This window comes from Amphiura filiformis, chromosome 8, assembly GCF_039555335.1.
Source record: "Amphiura filiformis chromosome 8, Afil_fr2py, whole genome shotgun sequence".
NCBI lineage: Eukaryota > Metazoa > Echinodermata > Ophiuroidea > Amphilepidida > Amphiuridae > Amphiura > Amphiura filiformis.
In genome coordinates this window covers 42,329,149-42,355,001 of record NC_092635.1, presented here as the reverse complement: position 1 = coordinate 42,355,001, position 25,853 = coordinate 42,329,149, and the positions used below count along the sequence as shown (strand labels likewise).

The 25,853-nt window shown below is 36.5% G+C and overlaps 1 protein-coding gene across 1 annotated transcript; it reads right to left on the bottom strand.

Moving 5' to 3' along the window:
- Positions 1-9,239: 9,239 nt before the first annotated feature.
- LOC140159064 (isovaleryl-CoA dehydrogenase, mitochondrial-like) lies at positions 9,240-25,524 on the bottom strand. The gene is made up of 11 exons (XM_072182394.1): positions 25,346-25,524; positions 21,983-22,072; positions 20,296-20,347; positions 19,101-19,270; positions 15,834-15,927; positions 14,809-14,942; positions 13,056-13,152; positions 11,917-12,010; positions 11,683-11,764; positions 10,897-11,074; positions 9,240-9,502 (listed from the first exon to the last, which is right to left on the bottom strand). The coding sequence occupies exons 1-11, from the start codon at positions 25,517-25,519 to the stop codon at positions 9,366-9,368; spliced, it is 1,302 nt and encodes a 433-aa protein (XP_072038495.1). The 5' UTR covers positions 25,520-25,524; the 3' UTR covers positions 9,240-9,365.
- Between the last annotated feature and the right edge of the window lie 329 nt (positions 25,525-25,853).

The window sequence follows — 25,853 nt, the reverse complement described above, 5'->3', positions numbered from 1 at the left end:
ATTTGTGTGTAAACAGGGTTGTCGTCATTTGAACTTGACATAAGTCAACTTCAAATGATGTAATTAGATTATTTTCTGTGTAAATGGGGTCTAGATCTATGTTATAAGATTTGGCAGTTCTTAAAATAATGATTTTCGCTAGACCTATATATTTTAAACAAGTTATCTATGACCATTGGTCATCAATAGATTTATGACCATTGGTCATAAACATCTTGTTCACAGATTCTAAATGACAAAATTTAATGAGAAAGGCATATTAAGGGTTGTGAAGACAATAGATGAATGAAACAAATGATAAACCACAAATTTGCAAAGTCCTATTTGTCTATGAGATCCATACAGGGAGTACTTGAAACAAATCATTTTATTATAAACCAATACTGCATTTTTTCAGTGCATTTTCCAAAACAGAATCATGTCTTTCACATTAACATAATAGCACATATCTTTGTTATGCAATACACATATTTTATTGTGGGAAATAATTTCTGTACAAACTCTTCCAAAAGACAAGCCCAGGATCCACACATTACTTGTCTTGTATCTCTTTCACAACTCTAGCTACATGAATAATAGTACACTTACCTCAAACCTGGCCTCAAACCCTGCCTCAAACGATGAATGAAACGAATAGATAGCTAGAATTCAAATCAACCCTGCTCCTGCAGCTAACATTCACTACAATTTAATTGGTACAGCCACACCAGGCATGAGGCACACTACAATCAAGTTTGTCAGAAAGATGTTTGCCTGTCAAACAAAGCATTGTAAAGTAAAGTATAATATTCAATTCATGTGGACTTACTTTTATATCATGGTTAATCATCGCTTAATAGTTTGCTTTACTTTCTTTATCTACCAGGATGATTAAGAATATTCACAAATATACAAAAAGTATTATAAACGTAGACAGGCTTTAATATAGTTGGTTTTGATACTGATTTAAAAAGATCTTGTCATTTTCACAGCAAAAGGCAAGAATTAAAAATGACGAGTTAGATATTTGACTCTTTAGTGAGTGACTTCCTTTCCCCTTAGACCAAAATACTGATCCAAAGCACTCTTGACTTATGAAATTCACACTAATTTACAAACATAATTATACATGATCTTCTTCACATAATCACATGTCATACGTGATATAATATCAGCAATAATGGTCAATTTTCTTTCTATTCAAGCAGAATGTGGTAAATTTTTTTTTTAATTGCTATCTTGACCATTTAACTTTGAAACTCTTATTACTCCAATCGCAATAATAATACACAATTACTCAGTTTTCCTATATGTTTAAATTATCAGAAATAATTATTTAAAAACATTGTATACTAAAACTTTTAATTAAGTGTAACAATCATACTTACAGTGTACAGTGTATCAACACGTATATTAACCTCTGCATAAAACCATCAAATCACAGCACACCGCTCGGCCACATTCAGTTTATTGGTCTAATCTCACGTCTCGGAAAGTTTTTATACAGCCCTACCCTACATACATGTCTAGGGTTAATGAACTATATAGTGACTGTAAACCTCTCTGCGTACAGCTATCAAATCACAGCACACCTCTTGGCCACATTCAGTTTATTAGTCTAATATCACGTCTCGGAAAGTTTTTATACAGCCCTACCCTGCATACATGTCTAGGGTTAATGAACTATATAGTGACTGTAAACCTCTCTGCGTACAGCTATCAAATCACAGCACACCTCTTGGCTACATTCAGTTTATTAGTCTAATATCACGTCTCGGAAAGTTTTTATACAGCCCTACCCTGCATACATGTCTAGGGTTAATGAACTATTTAGCGACTGTAAACAATTTCAAAAGTTCCCGATAAACTTTTTAACACGACACATATTACGTACAAAAAGTTTCTTGCACTTTGCCCCTGTTTGTTTCCGAGTCAGGTTAATATGCGCAAAGTAAGTTTAGCGAACTTTACCCTCACAAAGTTTATTAACCTTCTGGTTGTTTGTTGATGAGGTACATATCAGAGACAACACACATATTGTAGTCCACTCGGTAATTGGTCATTTGTTTGCAAAGCAATGCTTTAAATAAACAGAATCTTTAACCTTGGCAACATTTAAGCAAGAAGAACCCCTCAGGGGGGCTTGGTAGTTTTTTGCAAAGAAAAATTGCCTCGTCATCTGAGTAAAAAAATTTGCTCCACCTCAGACCAAAAAAAAAAAAATTGTTCCACCTCAGGCCAGAAAAAAAAATTGGTGTCAAGGATGAAAAACAAAATTGTCACAGTTAGTGAAGAAAAATTAACCTTATTATATTTGACTATTTTAGCTTTCAAACTGTAAATTTTCTCCCACTTCATGCAGATTTGTTCCCTTTTTTTTCGTCATATTTATTATTTTAGCTTTTGTGTCAAAACACTTAATTGATTCAATCTACTTCACAAATTTTCACCAAAATCCACAACAACAGGGCCCCAAAAATTTGGGGTGCTAAAAAAAATTTGCTTCACCAAGGTGCTAAAAAAATTTGTCCGACTCAACTACCTAGCCCCCCCCCTTGATATCTAATAGGGTATCTTAATAGTTTGTAGCAAATTTGAAGCCCTAATGCGGAATGCAATTTTTTTTCACTTAAATATTTTTTTATCAAAATGTGGGACAAGATTTTTGACAAGAATTTGCTGGAGAATATGCACGTATAGTTTCACCATGTTCAAGATAAAGGATTTTATTGAGGTTTATGACTTTATACGTCTGACGATGTCAGAAGTGAGATTTTTGTGGTGGATTTTGGAGAAAAAAAGTGGAAAAAATGAAATTTCCTCAATTCGGCTGGAATAACACGCAAAAAGTGGGTGATTTTACTAATATCCGCGGGGGTGTTGAGACAAACTATTTAAGATGGACTTATCAACTGAAGACATAAATGATTGTAAATAGAAAAATAGACCAAAATGAGGCTTTTGTGTGGTTTTTGTAATCTAGACCCTCCATTTCAGGAATGTTTTATTTTTCTTTCATTTTTTGGATCCTGAGTGAATTTGTTGAATTATTGACCAAATAATGCCAAAAATATGACATTTACTATTTTTGGCTAAAAAATAGAATATACACTCCTAAATCTAGTTCATTTGTCCAGTTTCACGATCATCTAGACTACTTTTGCGAATGAAGCCGAAAATGTGGCAAAGTGGTCTGGATGATCGGGCAACACTGACGAAACCTACATTGTACTAGATTTAGAGGATATTCGTGCATTCCTAGCAATAATTACATAAAATGAGAATGCACAAGGAAATATAATGCGTTTAAATACATAATTTGTTCCAACTTCGTCTATCTTTACACAAAAGAGTAGATTTAATGCATGGTTTTGGAACCGTGTGTTATTTCATAGCGGGTAATTCAGGGGTTGATTTATAACGAACTGGCAACAAGCAATCTTGAGCAGATGAATCATCGGTTCAGGGAGCAGGGCGCTCTGTCCTTATCTACCTCGATGCTGGCTACTAAACATGTATACTCCCTATAACATGCTGCACACCATCACTTCCCAAGCGTAGCACATGAGAATGTATGAACTTTGAACAGTCATGCCATCTATTGCATGCAAATCACATTCACCTTCTCTTATACATTGGCTGGACAATGGTCAAATAGGACATAGCATACTCTTATCTGATTGTCCAGCAAGATAACTGACTGAACTTAAAATTGAACCACAGATGGAACCAGTCTCTGACTTTGGAGCTTTAAAGGCCCATTCAGTGATTTGCTCATCCGGAGGATCATCAATTCAGATCTTGGCACTTTTGTTAGTGTCATAGATGTGCTAACATAGCCTGCTAGTGGTTAAGCTGAATTAACCCTAACACTTAACCCTGCTTTTTGATATCGGATATTACAGAAGATACGAAAAAGGAGAGAAGATGAAGAAAAAAGTCACTTGGCACCCACAGCATTCGAACCTTTGATCCCCTGCATGCCAACCACACGATCACGGACCGGTAGCTACACAGGTTATCGCTGCCCGGGCAGCAATTCCATGAGCATATAACACTACGGGTGATTGCGTCATCGCAGACCCTGGGATTCACACATGCGCTTAATTTTTCATCGTGGTTTTTTGTGGTATTTTTGGGTGTTGGGGTTAATGACATTTTAGTTGAATCTGTGATGTCTATACTTGAGAAATTAACTACATGCATTTGAAAGGGCTTCAACTTTGTCAATACTGCTATTTTCTTCATTTTTTTTTGTGCAAATTTTTCATAGCAAAAATACCTACTGATAATTTTAATGACTTATTCTTCACTCTTAGGCAACTTATATATAATTTTATTTTTTTTACACCTTTGTTGGGATCACTGAAATGGCTAATATTTTTTAGGCTTAGCATTTTTAGCACAAAATTGACCAACAGACCTCGGGCAACAGACCCACTGCTGGTAGGGGTCATGGGATTAGTTAAATGGGGTCAAATTTTCAATGGGCTAATTTCATTGAGAAGTATCTCAAATTACACAGTAACATATTTTATGCTTGAGCAGATAGAGGGCATTAAGGTCAAAGGTCAAATTAATCCAAATCCACAAAAGATATTTCCACTTTTGAGTTGACAAATCCACAATTTATGAAAATTCCCATATTATCCCCCAAATCAATACTCTTTTCCCCAATGCTCACCCCTCAAAAAAAGCAATCTGGTGCCGCCAATGCAATTATGTAGGCAAGTATGCATTTGTTGATAAAAAGTCACTAACCTTGGATCTTTATTTGAAAATCATGAGTTTTATCATGATATGCGCATGACAATCAGTATACAAAGATATGAAATTCAGCGTGTAACAAGTTACAATCGACCTTGTTTTGAGGTCAATTATGTATTAATCAATGCAACTGATTGCTTTAGATTAATAATTAGAGAATAAAAGATAGGATTTTGTCTTTCGCCAATCCAATATCATGTCATAATGAATGGGCTAGCCAATATTTTGAGTAGTGGATGCCGGCGCAACTATGATAAAAATATTGGCCAGCTCATCCATTATGACACGATATTGGATAGGCAAAGACAAAATCTTGTCATTTATCTCCTCATTCTTATTCAGTTGAAGTATAATTTTTATAAGTAAAACTGAAAAGAAAGTTACTTTTGTGACTCAGTCACAGGTTGAGGACACCCCCATTGTTTTAAATGAACAAAACCGTCACGGACATCTAAACTGCTGAATCACGTTCTTAATTTGCGCCTGTGTATTATGCAAGCGCATTATTGCATGATCATTGAGGATCAACAAGTGTGCCGCAGTTGTGTGCGCCCTGTCTTATATCACTATCCAATATTGTGTGATATCATACACCTGAAAACCAATCAAATTACATAAATTCTTTACAAACCACACCCAATCAATAAGAATACATGATAAAACCATGTACAACAGGTTTTGTGATATCAATATAATTTTCATCCACAAGATAATAACATATGAGAGTCCTTTGTTTGTACAAAACGAGAGGAAAGTTTCAAATCTTTATTTCTGAGTTATGGTTAGATTCATTTTCTCTGGATCATAAGCATTCAAATGATATAATAAACAAATATTGACTGCTATAAGGGGCATGGTTAAAATTATATGCCCAATTAAGGTGATCTCAAAACCATGTTATGACCTGAGGTGCAGCCAGGTTTTTTTTGATCACCGCAGGCCTATAAATTTAACCATGTCCAAAATATAAAGCATTCAATATTTGTTTTATATACTGAATGGATGTACATGGTTATGAGTGCGCACTTTGAAAAGGATGCACATGACCGGTCAATAGTTCATTTCCATGACCAGTCAATAGTTCATTTTGATGAAATTCTCTCAATACAGGGAATAGTTAAAACAATGCCCCCACTTTTAACCAATCAGATGACAGGAATCTATATATGAGGTATATAAAACTTGTTACGATTGTTCACTCACTTGGCATTCACAAGTCAATATTTCAAAGAATTTTTTTGTTTTCCATTGGTATCTCAACTTTTCTGGTATATCCTTTTTTTCCCTGGCAATTTTCTGTTTATTTTGTGAGAACAGGTCTCATCCAAGACAAATGTTATGATCAACCATAAATGCCATCAAAATATCAGACACCTTAAAATTAATTTACATATTATATATATATACATTTTTTGCAAATCATATGTCCCTATGTCCAATTTTTGTGCATCACAGTTCTTGAAGCAGGGTGTGTCTGCTCTTCTACCAGTCCTCACAAATTGTCTAGAAGCAAAATCCTCTCTTGGCTTAAAATATCACCACTATCTCAGTATCTGATTGCTTCGTTCTGTACTTTTCTGCTGTTGTTTGGAGATCTGTAGATGTTTTTAATATTTTGTTGTTTTGTAAAGCGCTTTGAGGTCTTCGGACTGAAATCGCTATATAAGCGGGTTTATTATTATTATTATTATCTGCACATAAAAACTATCATTTATCATTAGGCCATCTTAATTCAATAGTTTGTCCAAAAGCCCTTCCCAAGTTGAAAACCAAATGCAGAAATGTAGGTTTTTTTAGGTTTTTTTTTAAGTACTTTTAATTTTTTGATCAAACTGTTGGACAAGCTTTTTGCCAGACCACCTTTCATTTCTCAAGAAGGTTTCACTGTGGTCAAGCTGAAGATTTTATCCATTCTAGTTTCACATCTCACAATGTCAAATGTGAGATTTTTGTGTTGTGGAAAAAATACAATTTACTCAATTCAGAAGGAATAACATGGAAAAAGCAGGAGATTTTACTAATGCAGGAGGGCTTTGAGAAAAACAATTAAATTAAGATGGCCTTAAAGGTGTGTGAAAAGGTGTGTGATCAGATCAACAGCCTCATCCTCCCCTACTCTTTATCCTATTTGTTCTGAGCAGCACCAAAATGACCATATCTCTGGAACTGTAAGTCTAATATTTATGGGGTTTTCAACAAAATAAAGCTCTGAGAATGGCACAGGTAATGAAATTGAAATTCTAATTTTGATTCTTATCGACATCAGAACCATTTAGCTTGTGTAATGTGTAACTTTCCATTTAGATGTTAAAAAGAAATGGGCTATTCCAGTTGAAATCCACACTACCCCTGTGGAAGATTTAGGAAATATCTTCCACAGGGGGAGTATGTTTTTCAAATGTAATTGGTCAGAGTTAATCATTTTGAAACCCATACTCCCCCTGTATTATGGCTTTACCTATATCTTCCACAACTGGAGTGAGTATTACAAATGGAAGTTACCCAACTGTCTATTCTATTCAACATTGATACTCCCTCTGTGACAGACTTAAGCTAAATCTTCCACAAGGGTAGTGTGGATTTTAAATGGAATAGCCTATGTGATCTCGGTGGTCACCATTTACTTCTAACATCAAATCTGCGCATGCTGGTGCAATTTAACTCAAAACTAAAATTTTTGGTCATTTTTTTACAAGTGCAATTATGTAAACAATATAAGATATAAGCGCTCACCCAAACCCTGGTCGGTTAATCCCCTTGGTACATGATGAATCCAAGAGCTTACCATAATAATATTAATAATGATATTTGTTAACACCAACCAACATTAGGCTTTTTGCATGCTTGTTTTATGATTGGATTTGATATAATACTAATAATAATACAAATAAAAATTGTGTTGTTGCTGGAAGGAAGCAAACTGAACTTTTGCTGGACAGCTGTAAATATGTGATGTACATTACTTTTCAAACTTTTATGATACAATAGCATAATTTTGATTAAAATTTCTTGAATTTGTCATCATGGTTCCAAAGCCAACATGCACTTTTTATAAAAAAGAATTGCACATAATTTGACTTGATTGCATTGAAGATGCTGAAGAACTTGCTAATTCCTGAGTCATAAATCAAATCTTACAAAGTCTACATTTTGTTCAATAAACTGGAAAAATCACCTTTGTTATACAGGTTTACAAAGAACATTATTTTAAGTTCCTATACTTTATGTAATACGTACAAGGTAATCATGACAGTGTCAATTATATCATCCTCTAATGCTGGTTTCATACTTCTGCCACTTGGTACTGAGCAACATGATACTTCATCATGCCGCTTGGACTTTTCTGCAAGCGGCACACTGCCGAGTGGCAGCGGCATGACTATGAAAACCAACGTTGTCACCCAGCACAACCAGAAATAATTTCATATTCTCATACGTCAGAATGGCGCCGCTCCCGAGTTGACTTGATTATTCATCTCCTATCGATCAGCCGTTTTGTGCAAAGCAGTTGAGTGATTGATATATCGGCTTGCTGCTGGTCACCGCTAGCATTTCTGGTGTGACTGTGCAGTGAATCAAAATCATTGGCAGAGCAGCAATTGCAAGCAGCAGGAAAGTATGAAACCAGCAGATTTGCCATCCTCTGCATGCATGTAATTGTTTCAAAAAAATCCTGGATTTTATTTCCATATGTAGAGTGTTTTAACAAGTCATGACTTGTGCATTGAGCTAAAATGAGGCCACTGATTTGAGTGATATACAATGATTCTATCACATTGAATTTGTACAGTGACTCAAGTGACTTGCCTTGAATTATGCTGGTTTCATACTTTCTGCCACTTGCTGCTGAACGACTTTTCATCATGCCAATTGCACTTTTCTGCAAGCAGAGGGGCATGCTGCTGAGCAGCAGCGGCATGATATGAATGTTGCAGCATGACTATGGATTTTGCCGCTCAGCACCGCTCTGTGCTCATTGGCTCAAAATCGTATCCTGTTCGCATATGGCTGACTTGAACTTCTAGCGATCTGCCACTTTGGGCAAAGTGGTGGAGTGATCGATATAATATCGGCTTACTGCTGGTCACAGCTAGCATTTCTGGTGCGACTGAACAGTGAAGCAAAATTGTTGTCAGAGCGACAAAGTATGAAACCAGCATCAAGCTAAAACTTAACCAATAATAAAATTATTGGAGTCTTATTACAACCCCGCAATAATGTGGATGAAACACACAGCAATTTCACATTGCTTATCATAAAGTTATATCATTGCAGTACAAAAATATATATGTATTCATTTTGTGTATCCCATATACATATTACAATTTGGCATCCCATCTAAAATTTCTCCATACAAGTCTGAGATATACACAACAAGATTCCTATTATAGCCGCCTGCACATGTACACTATCACTAAGATACCTGACTGGTTCACACAAGTACCTAAACAGTACCAATGCTGCTACTGCACAGGACCCACCTGCAGTAGTACAACACTGGTGCTACACTGGTACTCCCCTGGTACTGCACGGTACCAGCCAAGTAACTTGGCAATGGTGTACCTGTGCAGGCTGCCCCAATAGGAATATTGTAGTGTATGCATCTTGAGATCAAAAAATTACTGCTTAAACATTTCATTCATAGCCCGTCCTATAATCAGTCTTCTGATCTCACTTGTGCCGCCTCCAATCTCCAAAAGTTTGGCATCACGAAGGAATCGGCCTGTTGGGTAATCATTGATGTAGCCATTGCCTCCTGTAGAGAAGAAAATTTTAAAACAAATGATATTATGAGCGTCAGGTAAACTGATATATAATATATAGAGTGTGAACAAATCTGGGCTTACCAGGAATTGAACCCTGGCCTCATAATTAATGGGTGGGTGCTTTACAACAAGTAATCTCAACTAGTCATGATTGCCTGTGTCTTAGTGGGCAATTATATATTAACCCCATTAAATATAAATCCTGCTAGTAAATATAAAAGTGACACACCTGTGCCTACAGTGTAGGGTTTCTTAAAAAAAAAAACGAGGGCTAATTCAGTGTGGACTAAAAAATATCAAGGTCATTCAGTGTGGAACTACTAAAAACTGGGTGTCATTTAGGTGAAAAATAACTTTCTGAGCCAAAATGTGCACTTTGAGCTTGATCCATCTCTCTGATCCAAGCAATAATTATTTATCATTATTCATATCAGCTTTCTACATGCCACAAATAAATCTGCATGTTGGATAGTTTCTTCAAAGTACCTGGATAACTACAATATTTAAAAAAATATTGTATGCGGATTGCGCAGATGATGTGCACGCGCATACATTTTCCTGATCGGCGTTACACTCACATTAGTTGTGCTTGGTTGTCAGGTCTAATCTAATTTATTCTTACCAAGTCAGTTTGAGAAAAATAATAATAATGATATTGAATGGCTTATTTTTGTGTGATACAAGATATTACACTTGACACAAAAATATTACACTCATCTTCGACTTGTATAATATTTGCCTGTCCTGTGCAATATATATTCTTCAAATTATTCAAAGCCCTTCAAATATTACATAAATAATCACAATGTTAACATAACTCATGACAGGTATTTTACAGTCTTCAGGTAAAATCTTGCAATCATAAAATTTGGCTTCAAATTTGGATATACTCAGATAATCAAGTCTGGCCATTATCAATTCTTCTAAAATAGGTTTGCAAGAATCAACAATTGATCTCCAATATTCATGCACATTCTTGATTATTGCCAGATGACTTTTGATTCTAACAAAGTGTGCCATGATTAAGGGACAAAATCCGGGTCATTGGGCTATTCCAGTTGAAATCCATACACCTCCTATGGAAGACATGACCTTAATCTTCCACACTGGGAATGGAGTTACCTGGGTGGGTGATGACTGATTTAAAATCTGCACCCCCTGTGTGGGATATTAAGGTCATGTCTTCTATAATGAGTGTATGGATTTCAACTGAAATAGCGCAATGCATTGATTAATTGTCCTGGATAGTGCGGAAAGAGCATTTATAAAGGGTTGATTTAACTGATATCCCCAATTTTAGCCAAAAACTATTTTCAGTTTGCCCCTGCCTCTTCCCCCTCCCTTTAGCTATTGTCTTGAACTTACGGTACCAAATGTCACCTACCTAGACACTGGATGGCCTCCAGTGCAACTTGAGTAGCATTCTCTCCCACATACAGGCAGACAGCAGCAGAATCATGGTTGGTCACATGACCTTTGTCAGCGGCTTTTGTACAATTATACAGATAAACTCTAGATGCCTGCAGTTTGACATACATGTCGGCCATTTTGCCTTGCATAAGCTAGAAGTAACAGGGAGAAAGGAGCAAAGATTTTATCATTTTATGGAGGAAATTGTTGTTTTAATGAATTCCTTTAAGGCCAAAAAAAGGAAGGTTGGTCTCAAAGCTTGAGAGAGAAAAAAAAAAGAAATGCGGAAATTTGTTTTATTTCAAAAAAAACATTTTTTATAGTTTTTTCCGAAAAAATTCGGCGAAAATCAAGATTTTTTTTTCTCAAATTACCATAAAAATACCAAGTCAGGAATAAAAAATTAAAAAAAATCACTTGTGAGCTTTGAGACAAACCTTTTTTTTGGCCTAATGTATGCAATACTTTAAAAAAAATTGAAATATTAGATTTAGAAATGTTCACATCAAAAAACTGGAAAGTGTTAAAAAAGTGTGCATATGTAGCATCTGCAGTGGTAATGCCAAGTGGGATATGCCGGCATCTACATCCCAAACATGGGCTTTCCCGCCTCCCCAGTATCAATTCAGCCAAGAGAAAAAAATCACTGAAAATTCCACAGTATTAGGCAAAAAATTACAAATTTTGGGCAAATTCTCAAGATATTTACGACCTTTGTAATAAACAAAGTTTTTGCAATAAACAAAGTTTGATGGCTTACCTGAAAATGTCCTATAGGTTGTCCGAATTGCTTGCGTTGATGTACATAGTCAAAGGCAACATCGCATGCAGCTTGCATTAATCTGCAAAACATTTGAATCACAAAGTAATTTTATGCACTTAACCAACAAAATATCAGGCAATGAATAGTAATGTGTGCAATGACGATACATGATAAACATCTGTTTAAGATATTTGTTGTGCTTGATAATATCAATATCATCTATATACTTACCCTATACCACCAGCTGCAAGCACAAGCCTCTCTAGATTTAGTCCACTCATTAGTACATGTACTCCTTTGTTCACTCCTCCCATCACATTAGCAGCTAGGTAAACCAAGAAACAATTTATCAATAACATAGTGATTTATGAAAACAGATTTAGTATTCTTGAGGGCGGGTTATCAGCCTGTTTCTACTGAGCAAATGGTTGACGGTGAATTCAAGTTAATTTGGGGGGATGTGAGCATACGTGGTAACGGACCAAGTATACTGCACCAATAAAGAATCCTTACACTTGGAAAAATAATCACAATTTCCATACTGAACAATATTGGAGTAAATTTATTTTTTTAATAGATGCACTATCTAATCCTGCACATTATGACACCACATTGAATCCAATGTCACTTCAAGAGGTTACAAGCATTTGATTAGACGAAGGTCCAGTTTCAAAAGTGACAAACTGGCCTATTCAAAACTCCACAAATCTGGTTTGAGAGTGGTGAATGGTTAATTTATGCATTTGGCTTTAATTTAAAACAAAAGGAACAAAAGAAAACTGAAACAAAAGAACTGACAAATAAAATGAAAGTTATGAAAAGTACAGAGTAGTAAAAACTGAAATAAAAACTGCTTTAAATAACGCTTCATTGAAGAAACGTGTTGTCTCTTTGTTGCGCTTGTTGGAATCTTTTTGCGCCTTGTATAGGCCAGTTTGTCACTTTTACCTTTGACTATTCAATTGCTTGTAACTTTACTTCTTGAGGTCACATTGGATTCAATGTGCTGTCATAATGTGCAGGATTAGATAGTGCATCTATTAAAAAAACAAATTTACCCTAATATTGTTCAGTTTTGAAATTGTGGTTACTTTTCCAAGTGTAAGGATACTTTATTGGCACAGTATAGAAACAGATAGGGTGTAGGTGAATGCTGGATGATGCGAGTGAACCTCACCGTCAACCACCGTTTGAAGTGGTTAATAGTGGTGGCAGTGACTTTCGCAGTGGAAACACTTCGGGTAACGATTTAGTGGGCAACACCAGAAGTTTTCTTCCATACAGAGTGTATGAACTTCAACTGCAATAGCCCATAATGAGAAAAGTGCAGGTCATCATCTGCCCCCAATACATTGACTAGGGGTCCTTACCTGGTACTTTACAATCTTCAAAAACAAGCTCACTCGTTGAGGATCCCCTCATCCCTAATTTGTCTACCTTCTGTCCACAACTAAATCCTTCCATACCCTGCAGAAATAACAAAATTTGATCAGTAATCTAAAGAGGAAATATTTCTTTGTAATTCTAGGAGTGAAACTACATCAGGCAACTTTCTACTTCTCTGTTTATCGCTTTCTGGCACACACATACATGAATGCAGTTGCACACACACCCCTACATGGATATCCGAATGCGTTCTCAATCGACATATCGTGGACGTTTTCCGCCATTTTGTTTGTGTACTTTTGAGAGTATGGAATTTAATCTCATCTAATGATAGAGGATGTATTTGGCAAGTATATTATACATGCATTTGTGGTCGTTTGCAGACCTCCACTAACCAAGGACGGTCCCGCATTGTCGAGTGGTTTGCGGTTGGAATGTAGAGTGCTATGTGCGTCCTCGATTGAAGGCGATTACACACACATACCCTCATATTCCCACCTTCTGAGGACACCAAACTTGAAACATGTGACCTCAGAATGGTGATATTGACAGAAATATTTATTTGAGGTGACTGTGTGTGTTCAACACCATGTCCTCTGAAGAATAAGACATGCATGTGTTGTGTGAGTGTGGTGGGGTGTGCATGTTTACCTCCAACCAAGGACACAACAGGAGTCTATTTGCATTCCAAACCATGGACCTAGCTACAAATGAGCACCATCTTTGTTTTGAAGAGGTCTGCAGTAGGTCCCAATTGCATGTCAAAATGCATTTGAGAGTTATGTCTGCTATTGTGGATTAAAAATAGCAACTTCGGTTTGGTAAGTTATTTTTTGTTATACACAAAAAATATACCATTCTGGTCCTCAGTTTGGTGATTAAACGTTGATTCAGACTTCCTCTGTTGTCCATCAGCAATACACAATGTCCACGGTTTCCAGCAGGTATAGGTAGGGGGGCGTGTGTCTGTGTGTACACTATACGAAGACATACCACTTACCCTATGTAACACTATACATTAAAAGGACACATGCAAGGTCCTTGAGCAATTGGTATAGGAGAACCAGTGTGCTTACAAGTACAAGTTCTCAGACACATTAGAAAACAGTAGGTGAATGAACATGAATGCGGTATGTGAATGTATGATGTCAAGTTGGTGCCATTCAAGATGCTGATTGGTTACAATGGAATCATGAGACATCACACATTTAATATGTACCATGCTTGTTAACCTAGTGTTGTTTAGTGTAAACCAACATGTGCGTACACACCCACCCCAACCTCAACACATCTGGGAGTGCAGTGGGTAAAGAAGAGATATGACGTCACTCATGAGAGAGTCAACCTCATTTAAATAAAATCCTCTCCTCCGTAAGGTAACATGGGCCAATTCGCATGATAATGCAATATAACAGGTGATTGGTATGAATGGTTACGGAATCGGTCTAGAGACCTGTCCCTCTGTCACCTTCGAACTGTACATACATACATACATTTCATAAAGACCACAGCGGGTGACCACACTGTCCTCCAACATGGCTGCCATTTCAATTGCTATATCATTCCGGTTGGTTTATTGCAGGGTCTATTCCAGTTGAAATCCATACAAACCCTATGGAAGATATAACTTCAGAATGAGTGACTCTATTTGAAATCTACACCCCTTGTGTGATAGATTAAGGCTATGTCTTCCATATGGGGTATATGGATTTCAACTGCAATAGCCCAATGTGTTACCTTTTCAATAAGGAATGTAGTGATGCCATTCTTTGGATCCACATTGAAGTCAGATTTAGCATAGACTACTAACACATCAGCATCATGGCCATTAGTAATCCAGAATTTGGTTCCATTCAGTACATAATAATCCCCTGTCAAAACAATGAAAACAATGTCATAATTTAACCTACATGTAGTACCAGCTAGCTGGTTTTATCCATATTTTTGTCTGTAGTTCTGACCTACAATGCTCATCAAAAGTGTTGGGAAACTTTCAACCATTAATGTTGAATCATATATGCTTATTATATTTGCCAAACATTTAGAGAATAAACGATAGGAATTTGTATTTTGACTATCCTCTACCGTGTGATAGACGACAGGCAAGTCCAATATTTTGAGTAGGTTGCCGGCGCATTCGGTATCCACTACGATAAAAATATTGGACTTGCCTGTCGTCTATCATAGATAGAGGATAGTCAAAATAAAAATTCCTATCGTTTATTCTCATTCTTAGTCAGTTAAATATTATTTTAATAACTGTAAACTATTTTTAAAGCAAAAAATTAAGTTACCATCATAAAAACTCCCCTTTTTCTATAAAAATGAACGAAACTTGCTTACAACTTCACATCTTTTGTTGCGCATACTGCTAGCATGTGCAAGTATTTCGCACTGCGTCTACGCATACAACGCGATACATACGTGCACCTCTATGAGCGTGTTACGTGTTATCAATACTCATGATGACGTGGTCGTGGGGTCGTCTACAGCCTGATAGATGACACCCAAAATCATGTGATTGTCCATTCAAATTATGTATCTACGTAATAGACCACTCCATGACTAAGAATAGGAAAGGAGAAGGGCTTAGGATTGACACCAAAGAAAGCAGCACTTCAGCATGTTAAAAATAACAGGAATAAGGTCATAATACAGTGTAGTTTTTTCCATAGGTGTCCCAACACATTCTGACAAGCATTGTAGGTTATTGAGACCATAGGTGGAATAACAATTAAAATTTGCCATTCAATGTTTCTTACCTTTCTTTTCAGCTTTTAGTTTCATAGACAACACATCAGATCCACTTCCTGGTTCACTCATAGCCAAGGCTCCAACGTGTTCACCGGTTAATAACTTAACACACAAAAAATACAGAGTAAGAAGAGTCAGTGATTTTAAGTGTCAAACCATTATGGCTCAGGTGTAGCCTAAAGCACTTCTTATTCCATGTTTATTTGACAAATCGACTGACATCACAAAATACATATGAAAACAAGATAAATCAAGCAAGGAAACAACATAATCAGACACCTAAATGTCGAGATGTCAGGATGACCCATATAGTCTAGCTAACAGTGCAAACTTAATTCCAATGGCGTCCCACTTACAATAGATTTACAGCCCAACCTCTCTTATCCAGCCATGATGGGACCCAGCATTGGCCAGATAAGTGAAAAATCAGGATAAGTGAATTATATGTAATTCTGCATTGAATATCTGAAGTGCTAACATTGAGACAGAAAAGGGTTACTTAAAATGGGGTAATAACACTGAAAGATGGCATTTGTGTGCTTTATGCCACATAGTTATGGCCTTCTAAATGCTTCAGTGCATGAAATCAAGCTGTCAAAGCATTAAAAACATTTTTTTCTATGAAGATCACATGTCCGGATAATAGAGAGATCCGGATAAAAGAGGTCTAGATAAGGGCGGTTGGACTGTATATTGAAATGAATTTATAAAGCTCTGGCAAACTAACATTAATAAATTGAGAAAGCAAAAAAAGACAGGACCTGGAAGGGACTGAACCTGGGCCTCACGATTACCGGTCAAGAGCTTTACCACTGTTCCACCGGAGTCCGCAGCTGGCACGCGAGGCTGGCACTCAGACAATCTTAACTAGCCATGACTGCCTACTCGCTCACTTTTGTCTCACTAGCCAATTATATATTAAATAATTTAAAAAAATGAGGTGGCCTATAAGCTTCACCCTAACAGGGCATCAGACATTGTCTTATAAAGTTGTCTTACGCCTTCACAACATTTGTCACTGTTCAAAATAAAGTTTTCTAACTTGTGAAACAGTTAGACAACTCATTTGACCCAAGCAGAGATACTTCCGGGTCGTATTTTGTCAGACCGGAATTCCCCGGGAGTTTCCATGGTCGCGATTTTAGCATCGTCGTTTCAACCAATGAGAGCGCTTCTTTCATATGGGTTTGGCCACAGAGATCGCAGATTTTGATCATTGCATTTGTTGACCAGCAACCGGGAGGACGTAAAAAATTTATTTCCCACCCACCTCTCCCATTTAAAGGGGAAGTGTAGTGCTACTAAATGCAAGATCATTTAGTCAAGCAGTGATTTATAAAAATTGTGTTTAAAATTTTTAAAAAGCAAGTGTTGCTGTTGTGTTTAACACATTTGATTGGAACCGGAAAATTGATTCAAGCTAAATTGATTATTGCTTGTTGACAGCATGCTTTATGCATGCTTTATACCGTTGTGCTTTAAAACATGTGGAAAAGAAATCGCAAAAGTGATTTGACCGAAAAACTCATAATGTTGGATGGCATGCCATAGGCATGCCTCTTTGTTTGACATAGTTAAAGATGTATTCAAGAAATATTCGAAAAAATTAAATAATAAATTAAAAAACTGACATGTTAGGTCAGTTAAAATAATGAATGCACGGATATTCAACATAGTGCGACAGTTAGCAATTTCATTTATAAAGGTTAAGTTAATCATTCTTTAATAAATTCATCTTCAAAATTCTACCAACAGTAAGGAAGTGAATCTTAAGAGAAAAGCATATAATGTCAACCAATAGAAAAAAAGTAATAATTAGGAGATGTTTGTCTCTTTTAGCTTACATCTTCACGTTATATGCACATGTATATCCATATATTTCATACTAATATTATATCACATTCATTCTTTCAGTCGTTGTATCTTCCAGGTTCATCACCTCGAGGATTCATCCCAGGCCGTAGCCCTCGGAGCAACTGATTGTATGCGCTAAAATCATAGAATGAAAAATTTGATAGTGAAAGTTTCCAGCCATTATAAAGATTCCCTTTTTTGGGTTGTAGTGAATATCATTTTCACTCTTTGGATTCCGCGTTTTACAGTCGGCTGCATGCTGTAGAATTATAAATTGGGTCCAGTATTCTCACTTGCGCTCTCGAATCCTCCATTTTGATTATTATGGGATTGGGATTCACGTTCCTCAGTCGGGTGGTCGCTGAAGAATAGAAATTGGGTCAAGCCTTTTCGCTCTTACTTTTGAATCTCCCCTTTTTTGTCCGTTTTTTTCTGGGTTTTTCGCACACCCTGTGCTTTTTATGCTTAATGGCTGGAATCTTTAAGGGATCTAAAATGAGCGTTTATTATGCGTTTCGACAGTATTTTTGTGGGACATGAGAGCACCTCAGACCTATCGAATTGCATTCTGAATCTGAAGCATGTCTTTCTGATATCAAATAATTTCCATTTTTGAAAATTACAATATAATACAAATTTTATGACAAATTATAAAAATTTGATATTTTTCAAATTTTGATATATAACAGTCCTCGAAGTAAATTATATAAATCTAATGATATATTCTTAAAGTGTATGTAGCAGGAAGGAAAAGCCGACGGTCAATTGAAAATTTTGACCTTTCATATTGAAGATATGGATTTTTTCCCAAAAAGACCTAATTTTTTTTTTTTTGGTGTTTTGGGGAAAAAATCCATATCTTCAATACTGAAAAGGTCCAAATTTTCAATTGATCGTCGGCTTTTCACCCCACCTACATACACTTTAAGTATAAATCATCAGATTTATAAAGTTTACTTCAAGTACTGTTAAATATCAAAAATATCAATTTTAATGATTTGCCATAAAATGTGTATTAAATTGCGATTTTCAAAAAATCTAAATTATTTGATATCAGAATGACATTCTTCGTATTCAGAATGTAATTCGATATGTCTGATGTGCTCTAATGTCCCAAAATAAATACTGTCCAAACGTTCATACCCCAGCCCTTAATGGAAAAGTGCATGAAATAAATTTATTGTCTATCCCGATGGTCAATAAGTGGTCCTAAGATATTGCATTCCGTGTGTTTCCTTGTCTCTGTCTTGGGTTAATGCTATGTGGTAATTTTTTGCTGCAGTAGTGTAGACCCCGCTGCAAAATTTGCACTGCATGTTGCAAATGAAATTGCCTGTCAGATGTCGGGCAAAATCTCATTTTTCTCAGCCTGTATGATAGGCCTACATGTACAATGTATATATTAAGTGCATCATTCTTACCTTGGGCAGATATTTTTCTTTCTGTTCCTCACTTGCATTGTGTACAATTTGATTCACACAGAGATTGGCATGGTCACCATAACTCAAACTAACAGAGGCTGACACACGTGCTATCTCTTCATTGATAATCACATTATCCATGTATGTTCCACCTGTACCACCATACTTTTCTGAAGAAAAATGGAAAGTACAATATAAACTAGAATTACGCAGTTCGTAATTTAAATTAAGGTGACCACCCCCCCACACACAAAGGTGTGTAAATAACAAAGGTTTATAAATACAAATAACATGAAGCACAGAAAATACTATAAATATGCAAATAACAAGACACAGAATTATACAGCACATCAGGCCACCATATCCAATCGCCATACCAAGTTTGAAGTTGATCCGTTATTGCTTTGGAGCGGCACAGTGGATTAATGAAATTCCTTCCGCCCAGACAGCCAGCCAAAAAAAAACCCAGCCAACCAAACAAAGAACCAGACAGACAACCGTTTGGGGGATAACATAAGCACCACATATGTGTGGGCCCAAAGATCAAAATAGTTACTTGACTTTATTTTAAAATATTATATTTATATTTGTAAATTTCAAAATAAAAAGCCAACTTTTATTGGATTTAGGGCCCATGTTACATTTAATAGGAAACAGAATACTTTATTGCTAAGGGAAAAGACAAGCTTTCTGCCCATTTCCGTAAATGGAGATTTGATGTGTAATTTTTGCTGTATCTATTTCATAAAGTTTTGATGGCTGCATGATCTATGCTATGAGGTATGCTATGATTTTTCAACATTTGTTGCTGGATTGTATCATTAGCGTTAAATTTGTGCAAAATTTTTGTTTTTGGTGATCTTTTGTGATTTTTTTATGATTGCTTTGTAATTCTTTTTTGTGTGATATCTTGTAAAAATAAAAAACACAGAAACATAAAAAAAAAAAAAAAAGTTGAGATTTTATACCACGGGGAAAAAATAAAATAGTTCCTTGACTTTATTAGTACCCCTGGCACTTCAGGTACACTTGTTTATTTTTTCATTTTTCATTTGCGTTTTTCACAGTTTATTCACCATCGTAGTGTGATGTCACAATCGATTGCCAGGTCAACTGGTTCATGCTGTCTGTGTTCAGAACATTCAAACAAAGGCTGCATTGGTATACCATAATTTCTCAGACTATCTATACTTACCTGGACATGTTATACCAAGCAATCCCATATGTCCAAGCTTGAGCCAGAATTCCTGTTTGAAAAGAAAACAAAGACAGACTCACTGTTAACATTCACAAACTTCAGCAGCAAAAGAATGAGAAAGAGAAACTGGTACATGCGTGTAACAAGGTAGAATGCTGATGGTTAATCAACCTTTTTCATAATATTTTTATTTAAAAAAAATAGAAATAGAAACACTGTCGTAAGACGATTTCAAATTTACGATCGATCTGATACTTTTCATAACCAATCTGTTCATCATATTCAGATCGAGTTTGAACCAGTTTCGAACAATAGGGAGGTGGGATAAAAACCTGTGGTAGGTGCTAAGAGAACTCACTCTCTATCACGCTATCCTTGAGAGACACATCAGCATGGGGTTGTAGCAACTTTTGTATTTGTATTATTTTTTGTATGGCACCAACATGAAGAGTAATAAATATCATATCACCAAATAAATATATCACATTGTGAACCAGGTTTTACAGATTATCCATTTCCAAGTAAGATACCGAAACATATACATAGAAAGAAATTATTCACCTCAGAGAAAGCCATTTTTGAAATTCACACTCCATACATGTAGTGTAGGAGATTATTGGTAATGTCTATCAGGGGATACCCAGTATATGGATTTCAATTCTAATAGCCCATTATTATCAACTGATGAGACTAATTCCAATCAGCCGTCTACACTGCGCATTGTACTGTGTTATTCTTTGTAGTCATTAACTTACAGTCCATATCATGACGGACTTCTGAAAATATTCAATGCCACTTTGGTTGTGCGCTATAGCATGACTGACTAGCGGTGCTTGTGTACTGCATCGCTGTACCACGCCGTTGTAACAAGAACACGCTCTGAAGTTCTAAAAACAACAAACTTGGTCAAAAGGCCAATTTGGACACAACTGCGAATGCTCTAGATGCCACAGGAATCCTGTTGCAAAATCCGTCACTTTTTTCAACATAGTTTTCGCAGTCGTCAATCCAGAAGGTTGACGAATGAGGGCAGCAGTCTAGGGCGTTGAGTAGTATAAAATCCAGATCCATTATTCTAATCACTGGACTCTGTGGGTTTTCTCTACATTAACTTTCTTCAACTTGCAGATTGTGTCAGAGATGTGCTAAGAACAAGGTCTCAATCCCAGGGGGTACTCAGTACAAATGACCATACAGGGAAGTGCCACAAATTTGGGTAGCATTTTCGACCTTTTGTTATATCAATGACCCCCTTTTTCTAGGCCAATTTTGGTATAATTTTATAATATGGATGGGTCCTTTCTTAATTTTCTGTTTTGTTGAAAATAACACAATTTTGCCTCAATCTCAATCAAAATGTTTTAAATTTCCCCAGAATTTGGAGGAACATTTGTAAAAACTAAGACAATTTGGGTTAAATTCAGCCAAAATTTTTGACTTTTGATATATATAATATATATCGATGGGTCCAGTTTTCTTGAAAAATTGGTATATATTGATGGGTCCAGTTTTAAATTCTCAGCGGCACACCCCTACTAAAACCAAACTTGATCAGTACCCCCCACCCCCGATCTTAATTTGTCAATACTGTTTGAAAAGGATCCTTTTTATCCAATTAATCGATTTATAATAGCAAGCTTAAAAGGTGTGCACCATAAAATAATATGTATGGTACAGTACTCACCTTCATTCCAGCAAAATTATCTGTCCGATCTATCTCAGCAGCTATAGGTTCAATTTCTTCTACTGCAAAACGTCTTATAGTTTCTCGCAACTGTAGAAATAGTTCAACAACAATGATGAGCAAAACACTCAACTTCTAAGAATTTACAATTTTTTTATATTTTTTCCACAAATTGTTAGTTTTCACTAAATATGCTTCTCTTTTAATTTTGAATCAAACAATAGGGTAAAACAAAGAAAATCACTACTTAATTCTATCGCATATGTTGCAATTGATGTGCATTTCATTCTTGTACAGCTTGCTTATAACCAAAAACTGGGCATTAATATTGTATTGACCAATCACGTATGATGTACAATGTAATATAGTGGGTGGTATGAAATTACAAAAAAGGACTTAAAAATTTTGTGAACCTTAGAGGTAGAGCTGAGCGTGCATGTGTTTCAATGAACTATGGTGTAAAAAGTTGGAGGGCTAATCGTAAATTTACCATGTTCCAAGCACCACCGATGTAGCACTTCTAATAATTGAAACCCCAGAGCTACACCGTGGAGTTGCAATACATACAGTGCAAGTGTCTCTATTCATAAACTGAATGCATAGCTGCATGGTACAAAAAAATGTAGGCCCACATCACGAAGAAATCTTGGCTCTACAAATGATTGGAAATCACACAGGTAAGCAATGTCACATCATCGAGATAAAATTAGGAGAATCCAGGAGACCTTCCCCTATTGTATAATGTACTATCATGGTTAATAATCAATCGGAGATGAGTAGATTTTATGGATTGAGCCAAGCTGGTTATCGCGACTTCCGAGTTTAAAAGTCCAGCACTTCTGAGCAGAATGATGTCAATTTTACCCACAATGCATTGAGGCTGCACTCATAAACAAAGGAAAACAATTACTTCCAGTAATTTAATGACAATATTTCTTATGGCCAAACTTGGCTGATCGTAGAAATAATATTGCCAGTCTCGGGAAAACCTTTCCCAAATCATTTCCACCAGTTTAAAAGTCCCACAGACCCTTGCAAGTATTACTATATTACGATCAGAAAAAATACATAAATCCGCCGTAACTTTGGAGGGAAATGATGGAATTCAATCAGGTTATCACTAGTAATAATCAACTTGAACTTCAATCGAAGAACATGTTATCCTGATGCCAAAGGGCACAACAGTCTCTTATAACATCCCTTTCTGGTACAGGTCATCCACGGGTCGATTGTGTGACAATGTCAGTGAATTGATGATCGCTGAGCTGAGGTGAAAATTCTCTTCCCTCCCAAAAAGTTCCTATAAGGCCAATGAAAGTCAATTCCTTGTTTCCCGTTACACAATTTTTCATGACTGTGTAGGTGACCATTTCATTTTCATTATTCATTATTTCATACCATTTCATTATTGCATCTGTTACAGGTGTAAACCAATAACTACCCCCATGTATACATGTGATAAATCACAGTTTGTAGTTTACAGATGTAGTTTACAACCACCTGAAGGTGATTGTACAACTATTATCAAAAGTTTCACAATATTTTTTACGGGATGAGATCAGAGCAGATCAAAAAGTACGAGACAGGGAAGTGAGTAGGTATTCATTATTAATTCATTATTAACCATATGCTATGCTCCTACTGCAAAGAAAATCAACAGAAAGAGGTTTATGATATAATTTAAAACCACAATTTTTTATTGGTATGTTAAAGTTTGTTAGAAATCAATGTTTTATTCAAAATAATGAAATATTTGGTCAGCAATTGGTTTTGAGCGGAGTAGGGTAACGGGAAACAAGGAATCAACTTTCATTAGCCTAATAGTCGGGAATCCTTCAATTAAGTTCAGTTATTTAATATCATAATTTAATTGAAGAATTTATTCTCGCCCCCATACACTGCTTAGCATGTGCAGATATAGGTAGTGTATGTGCTTCGTCCGTGATTCGGAAGTCACGTAAAGCCGTTGGTCCCGTGTACAGGAAGAGTCAAACCCTGTGCACGTTAAGTGTCAGAGCTATTCGAACCGAGAAGGGGGACCAAACCCGGTTCTGATATCTGCAATCAATCCTAGGTTCCAGGATCGTGCATAGGTAAAAAAACTGTGCACGTTAAGCCCGTGCGACAATACTCAATATGAGGTATGCACATAGTCCTAAAGTACCTTTTAAACATCATTTTCCGAGGCGCGGAAGTACACCAAATTGGTGTTGGGTGACCTTTGACATTCTTTTGTGGCGAGTGACATGGTCTATCAATTCACGCCGAGTGTCCTTGACAGGCTTGACTATGCTTCAGTGGTCATGAAAGAATTCAAAAGATAACCTCTGGGGCTCTGCCCCAATAATATATCTGGTTCCATACAGCAATACGCAGTATTGCTGTCTGGTAAGCAGGTACTGCAATTGAGACGCGTGTGAATTGAGGCGTCGGGCCGGTCAAACACAGAGGACTAGCCTACATCCCGTATCCTACTATCACTCAAACAAGCAAATCTCTTCACGAATTCACTCACCTTGCGATCCTACATCATCAGTTGAAACAAACATCTAAGTTTCCAAAAACAACTTTGTCATTCCTCAAAACTACAAGTAACTTCATTAATAAAAAATTGAAATCATACTATTACCCGTTATTGAAAATTTTGTTCGATTTATGTGAACCAAAAGAACGCATACGAGTCGAGTTCAGTTTACCAAAATGGTAGCTCCTGCCTCCTGGTCACCTCAGATATGACGTCAGTATCAAGCTGCTTATTAAGCGGTGGATCGGATTGGTTGAAATCAACGCCACGTTCTTGACCTTACAGGGGTCAGAGATATGCATATTCATGTATGAAAACAGCGATGCGGATATAGTATCATCACCGAGAACTGAGCATTGCGACATTTTCGATGTTTGTACCGGGAATTTCAGAGCACGGAGACACATGCGGAGATTTCAAAAATTCGTCCAAAGGTAACCAAAGGGTTGGGGATCGCATTTTTAACTATCACTAAATGTTTCGAATTGAGGTCGGCTAAAAAGTAGACAGTTTCGGGGACTGTAATTGGTGTAGATGTCACATTTTGAACAGTGAGCGATAAGTGACCAATTTCATGCTCAGCACAAGTGACTATCTTTACACAGGGTACCCCAATAATCCCATGATCCCAAGCTATTGTCTGAAACTGCACCTCGGAAGATGTATAGTAAGAACTCAGTCCTCAAATGATAGTCATATAACGACCAAAAGATAAGTGACTGACTATCATTGAGGACTGAGTTCTGCAGTCTAGTATGCACGTATAAAGGAAGAGTTTGTTGTTGTTTTTTAAGCTTACCTAATTGGGCTACGGGCTGTCTGTAACTTTGACAACTCACCTGTTTTTCGTCCTCTGTGAGTCCCGATACCACGTCATCTATTTCTAATGTAGACTGGTTGCGTCTTGAAATACATTGTGCTGAAGTAGTAGGTAATACTGTTTTCGAATGAGGTAAAAATGCTTTTGTAATTTGGCGAACAAGCTGCCTGCTTGTTTTCGTAAACAACGCCATCTTGAAAATTGTGACCTTTGGCAAGGGGGTGACACTAGATTCACGGTTGTTCTATTATCAACGCAAACCTATGACATATCCCGCTGGCTTGCTACTTAGAAAATGAGGCCAGTTATCGATCGGTTATGAATAATTAATTTCGATCCCTTGATCATGTTAATTAGGGTTGGCAAATATCGACGCCGTTAGTTTTGCGAACTCTGCCTGTTGAATGCGAGTAGCAAGCTTAAAGAGCGCCAGCTAGCAGAGCTGAGAGCAATCCGGTGATGGCGTACTAGTATTTCCCATCAGGCACCAATGATTTGGTTTTTTACAGAAAGTCTACTAATTTGAT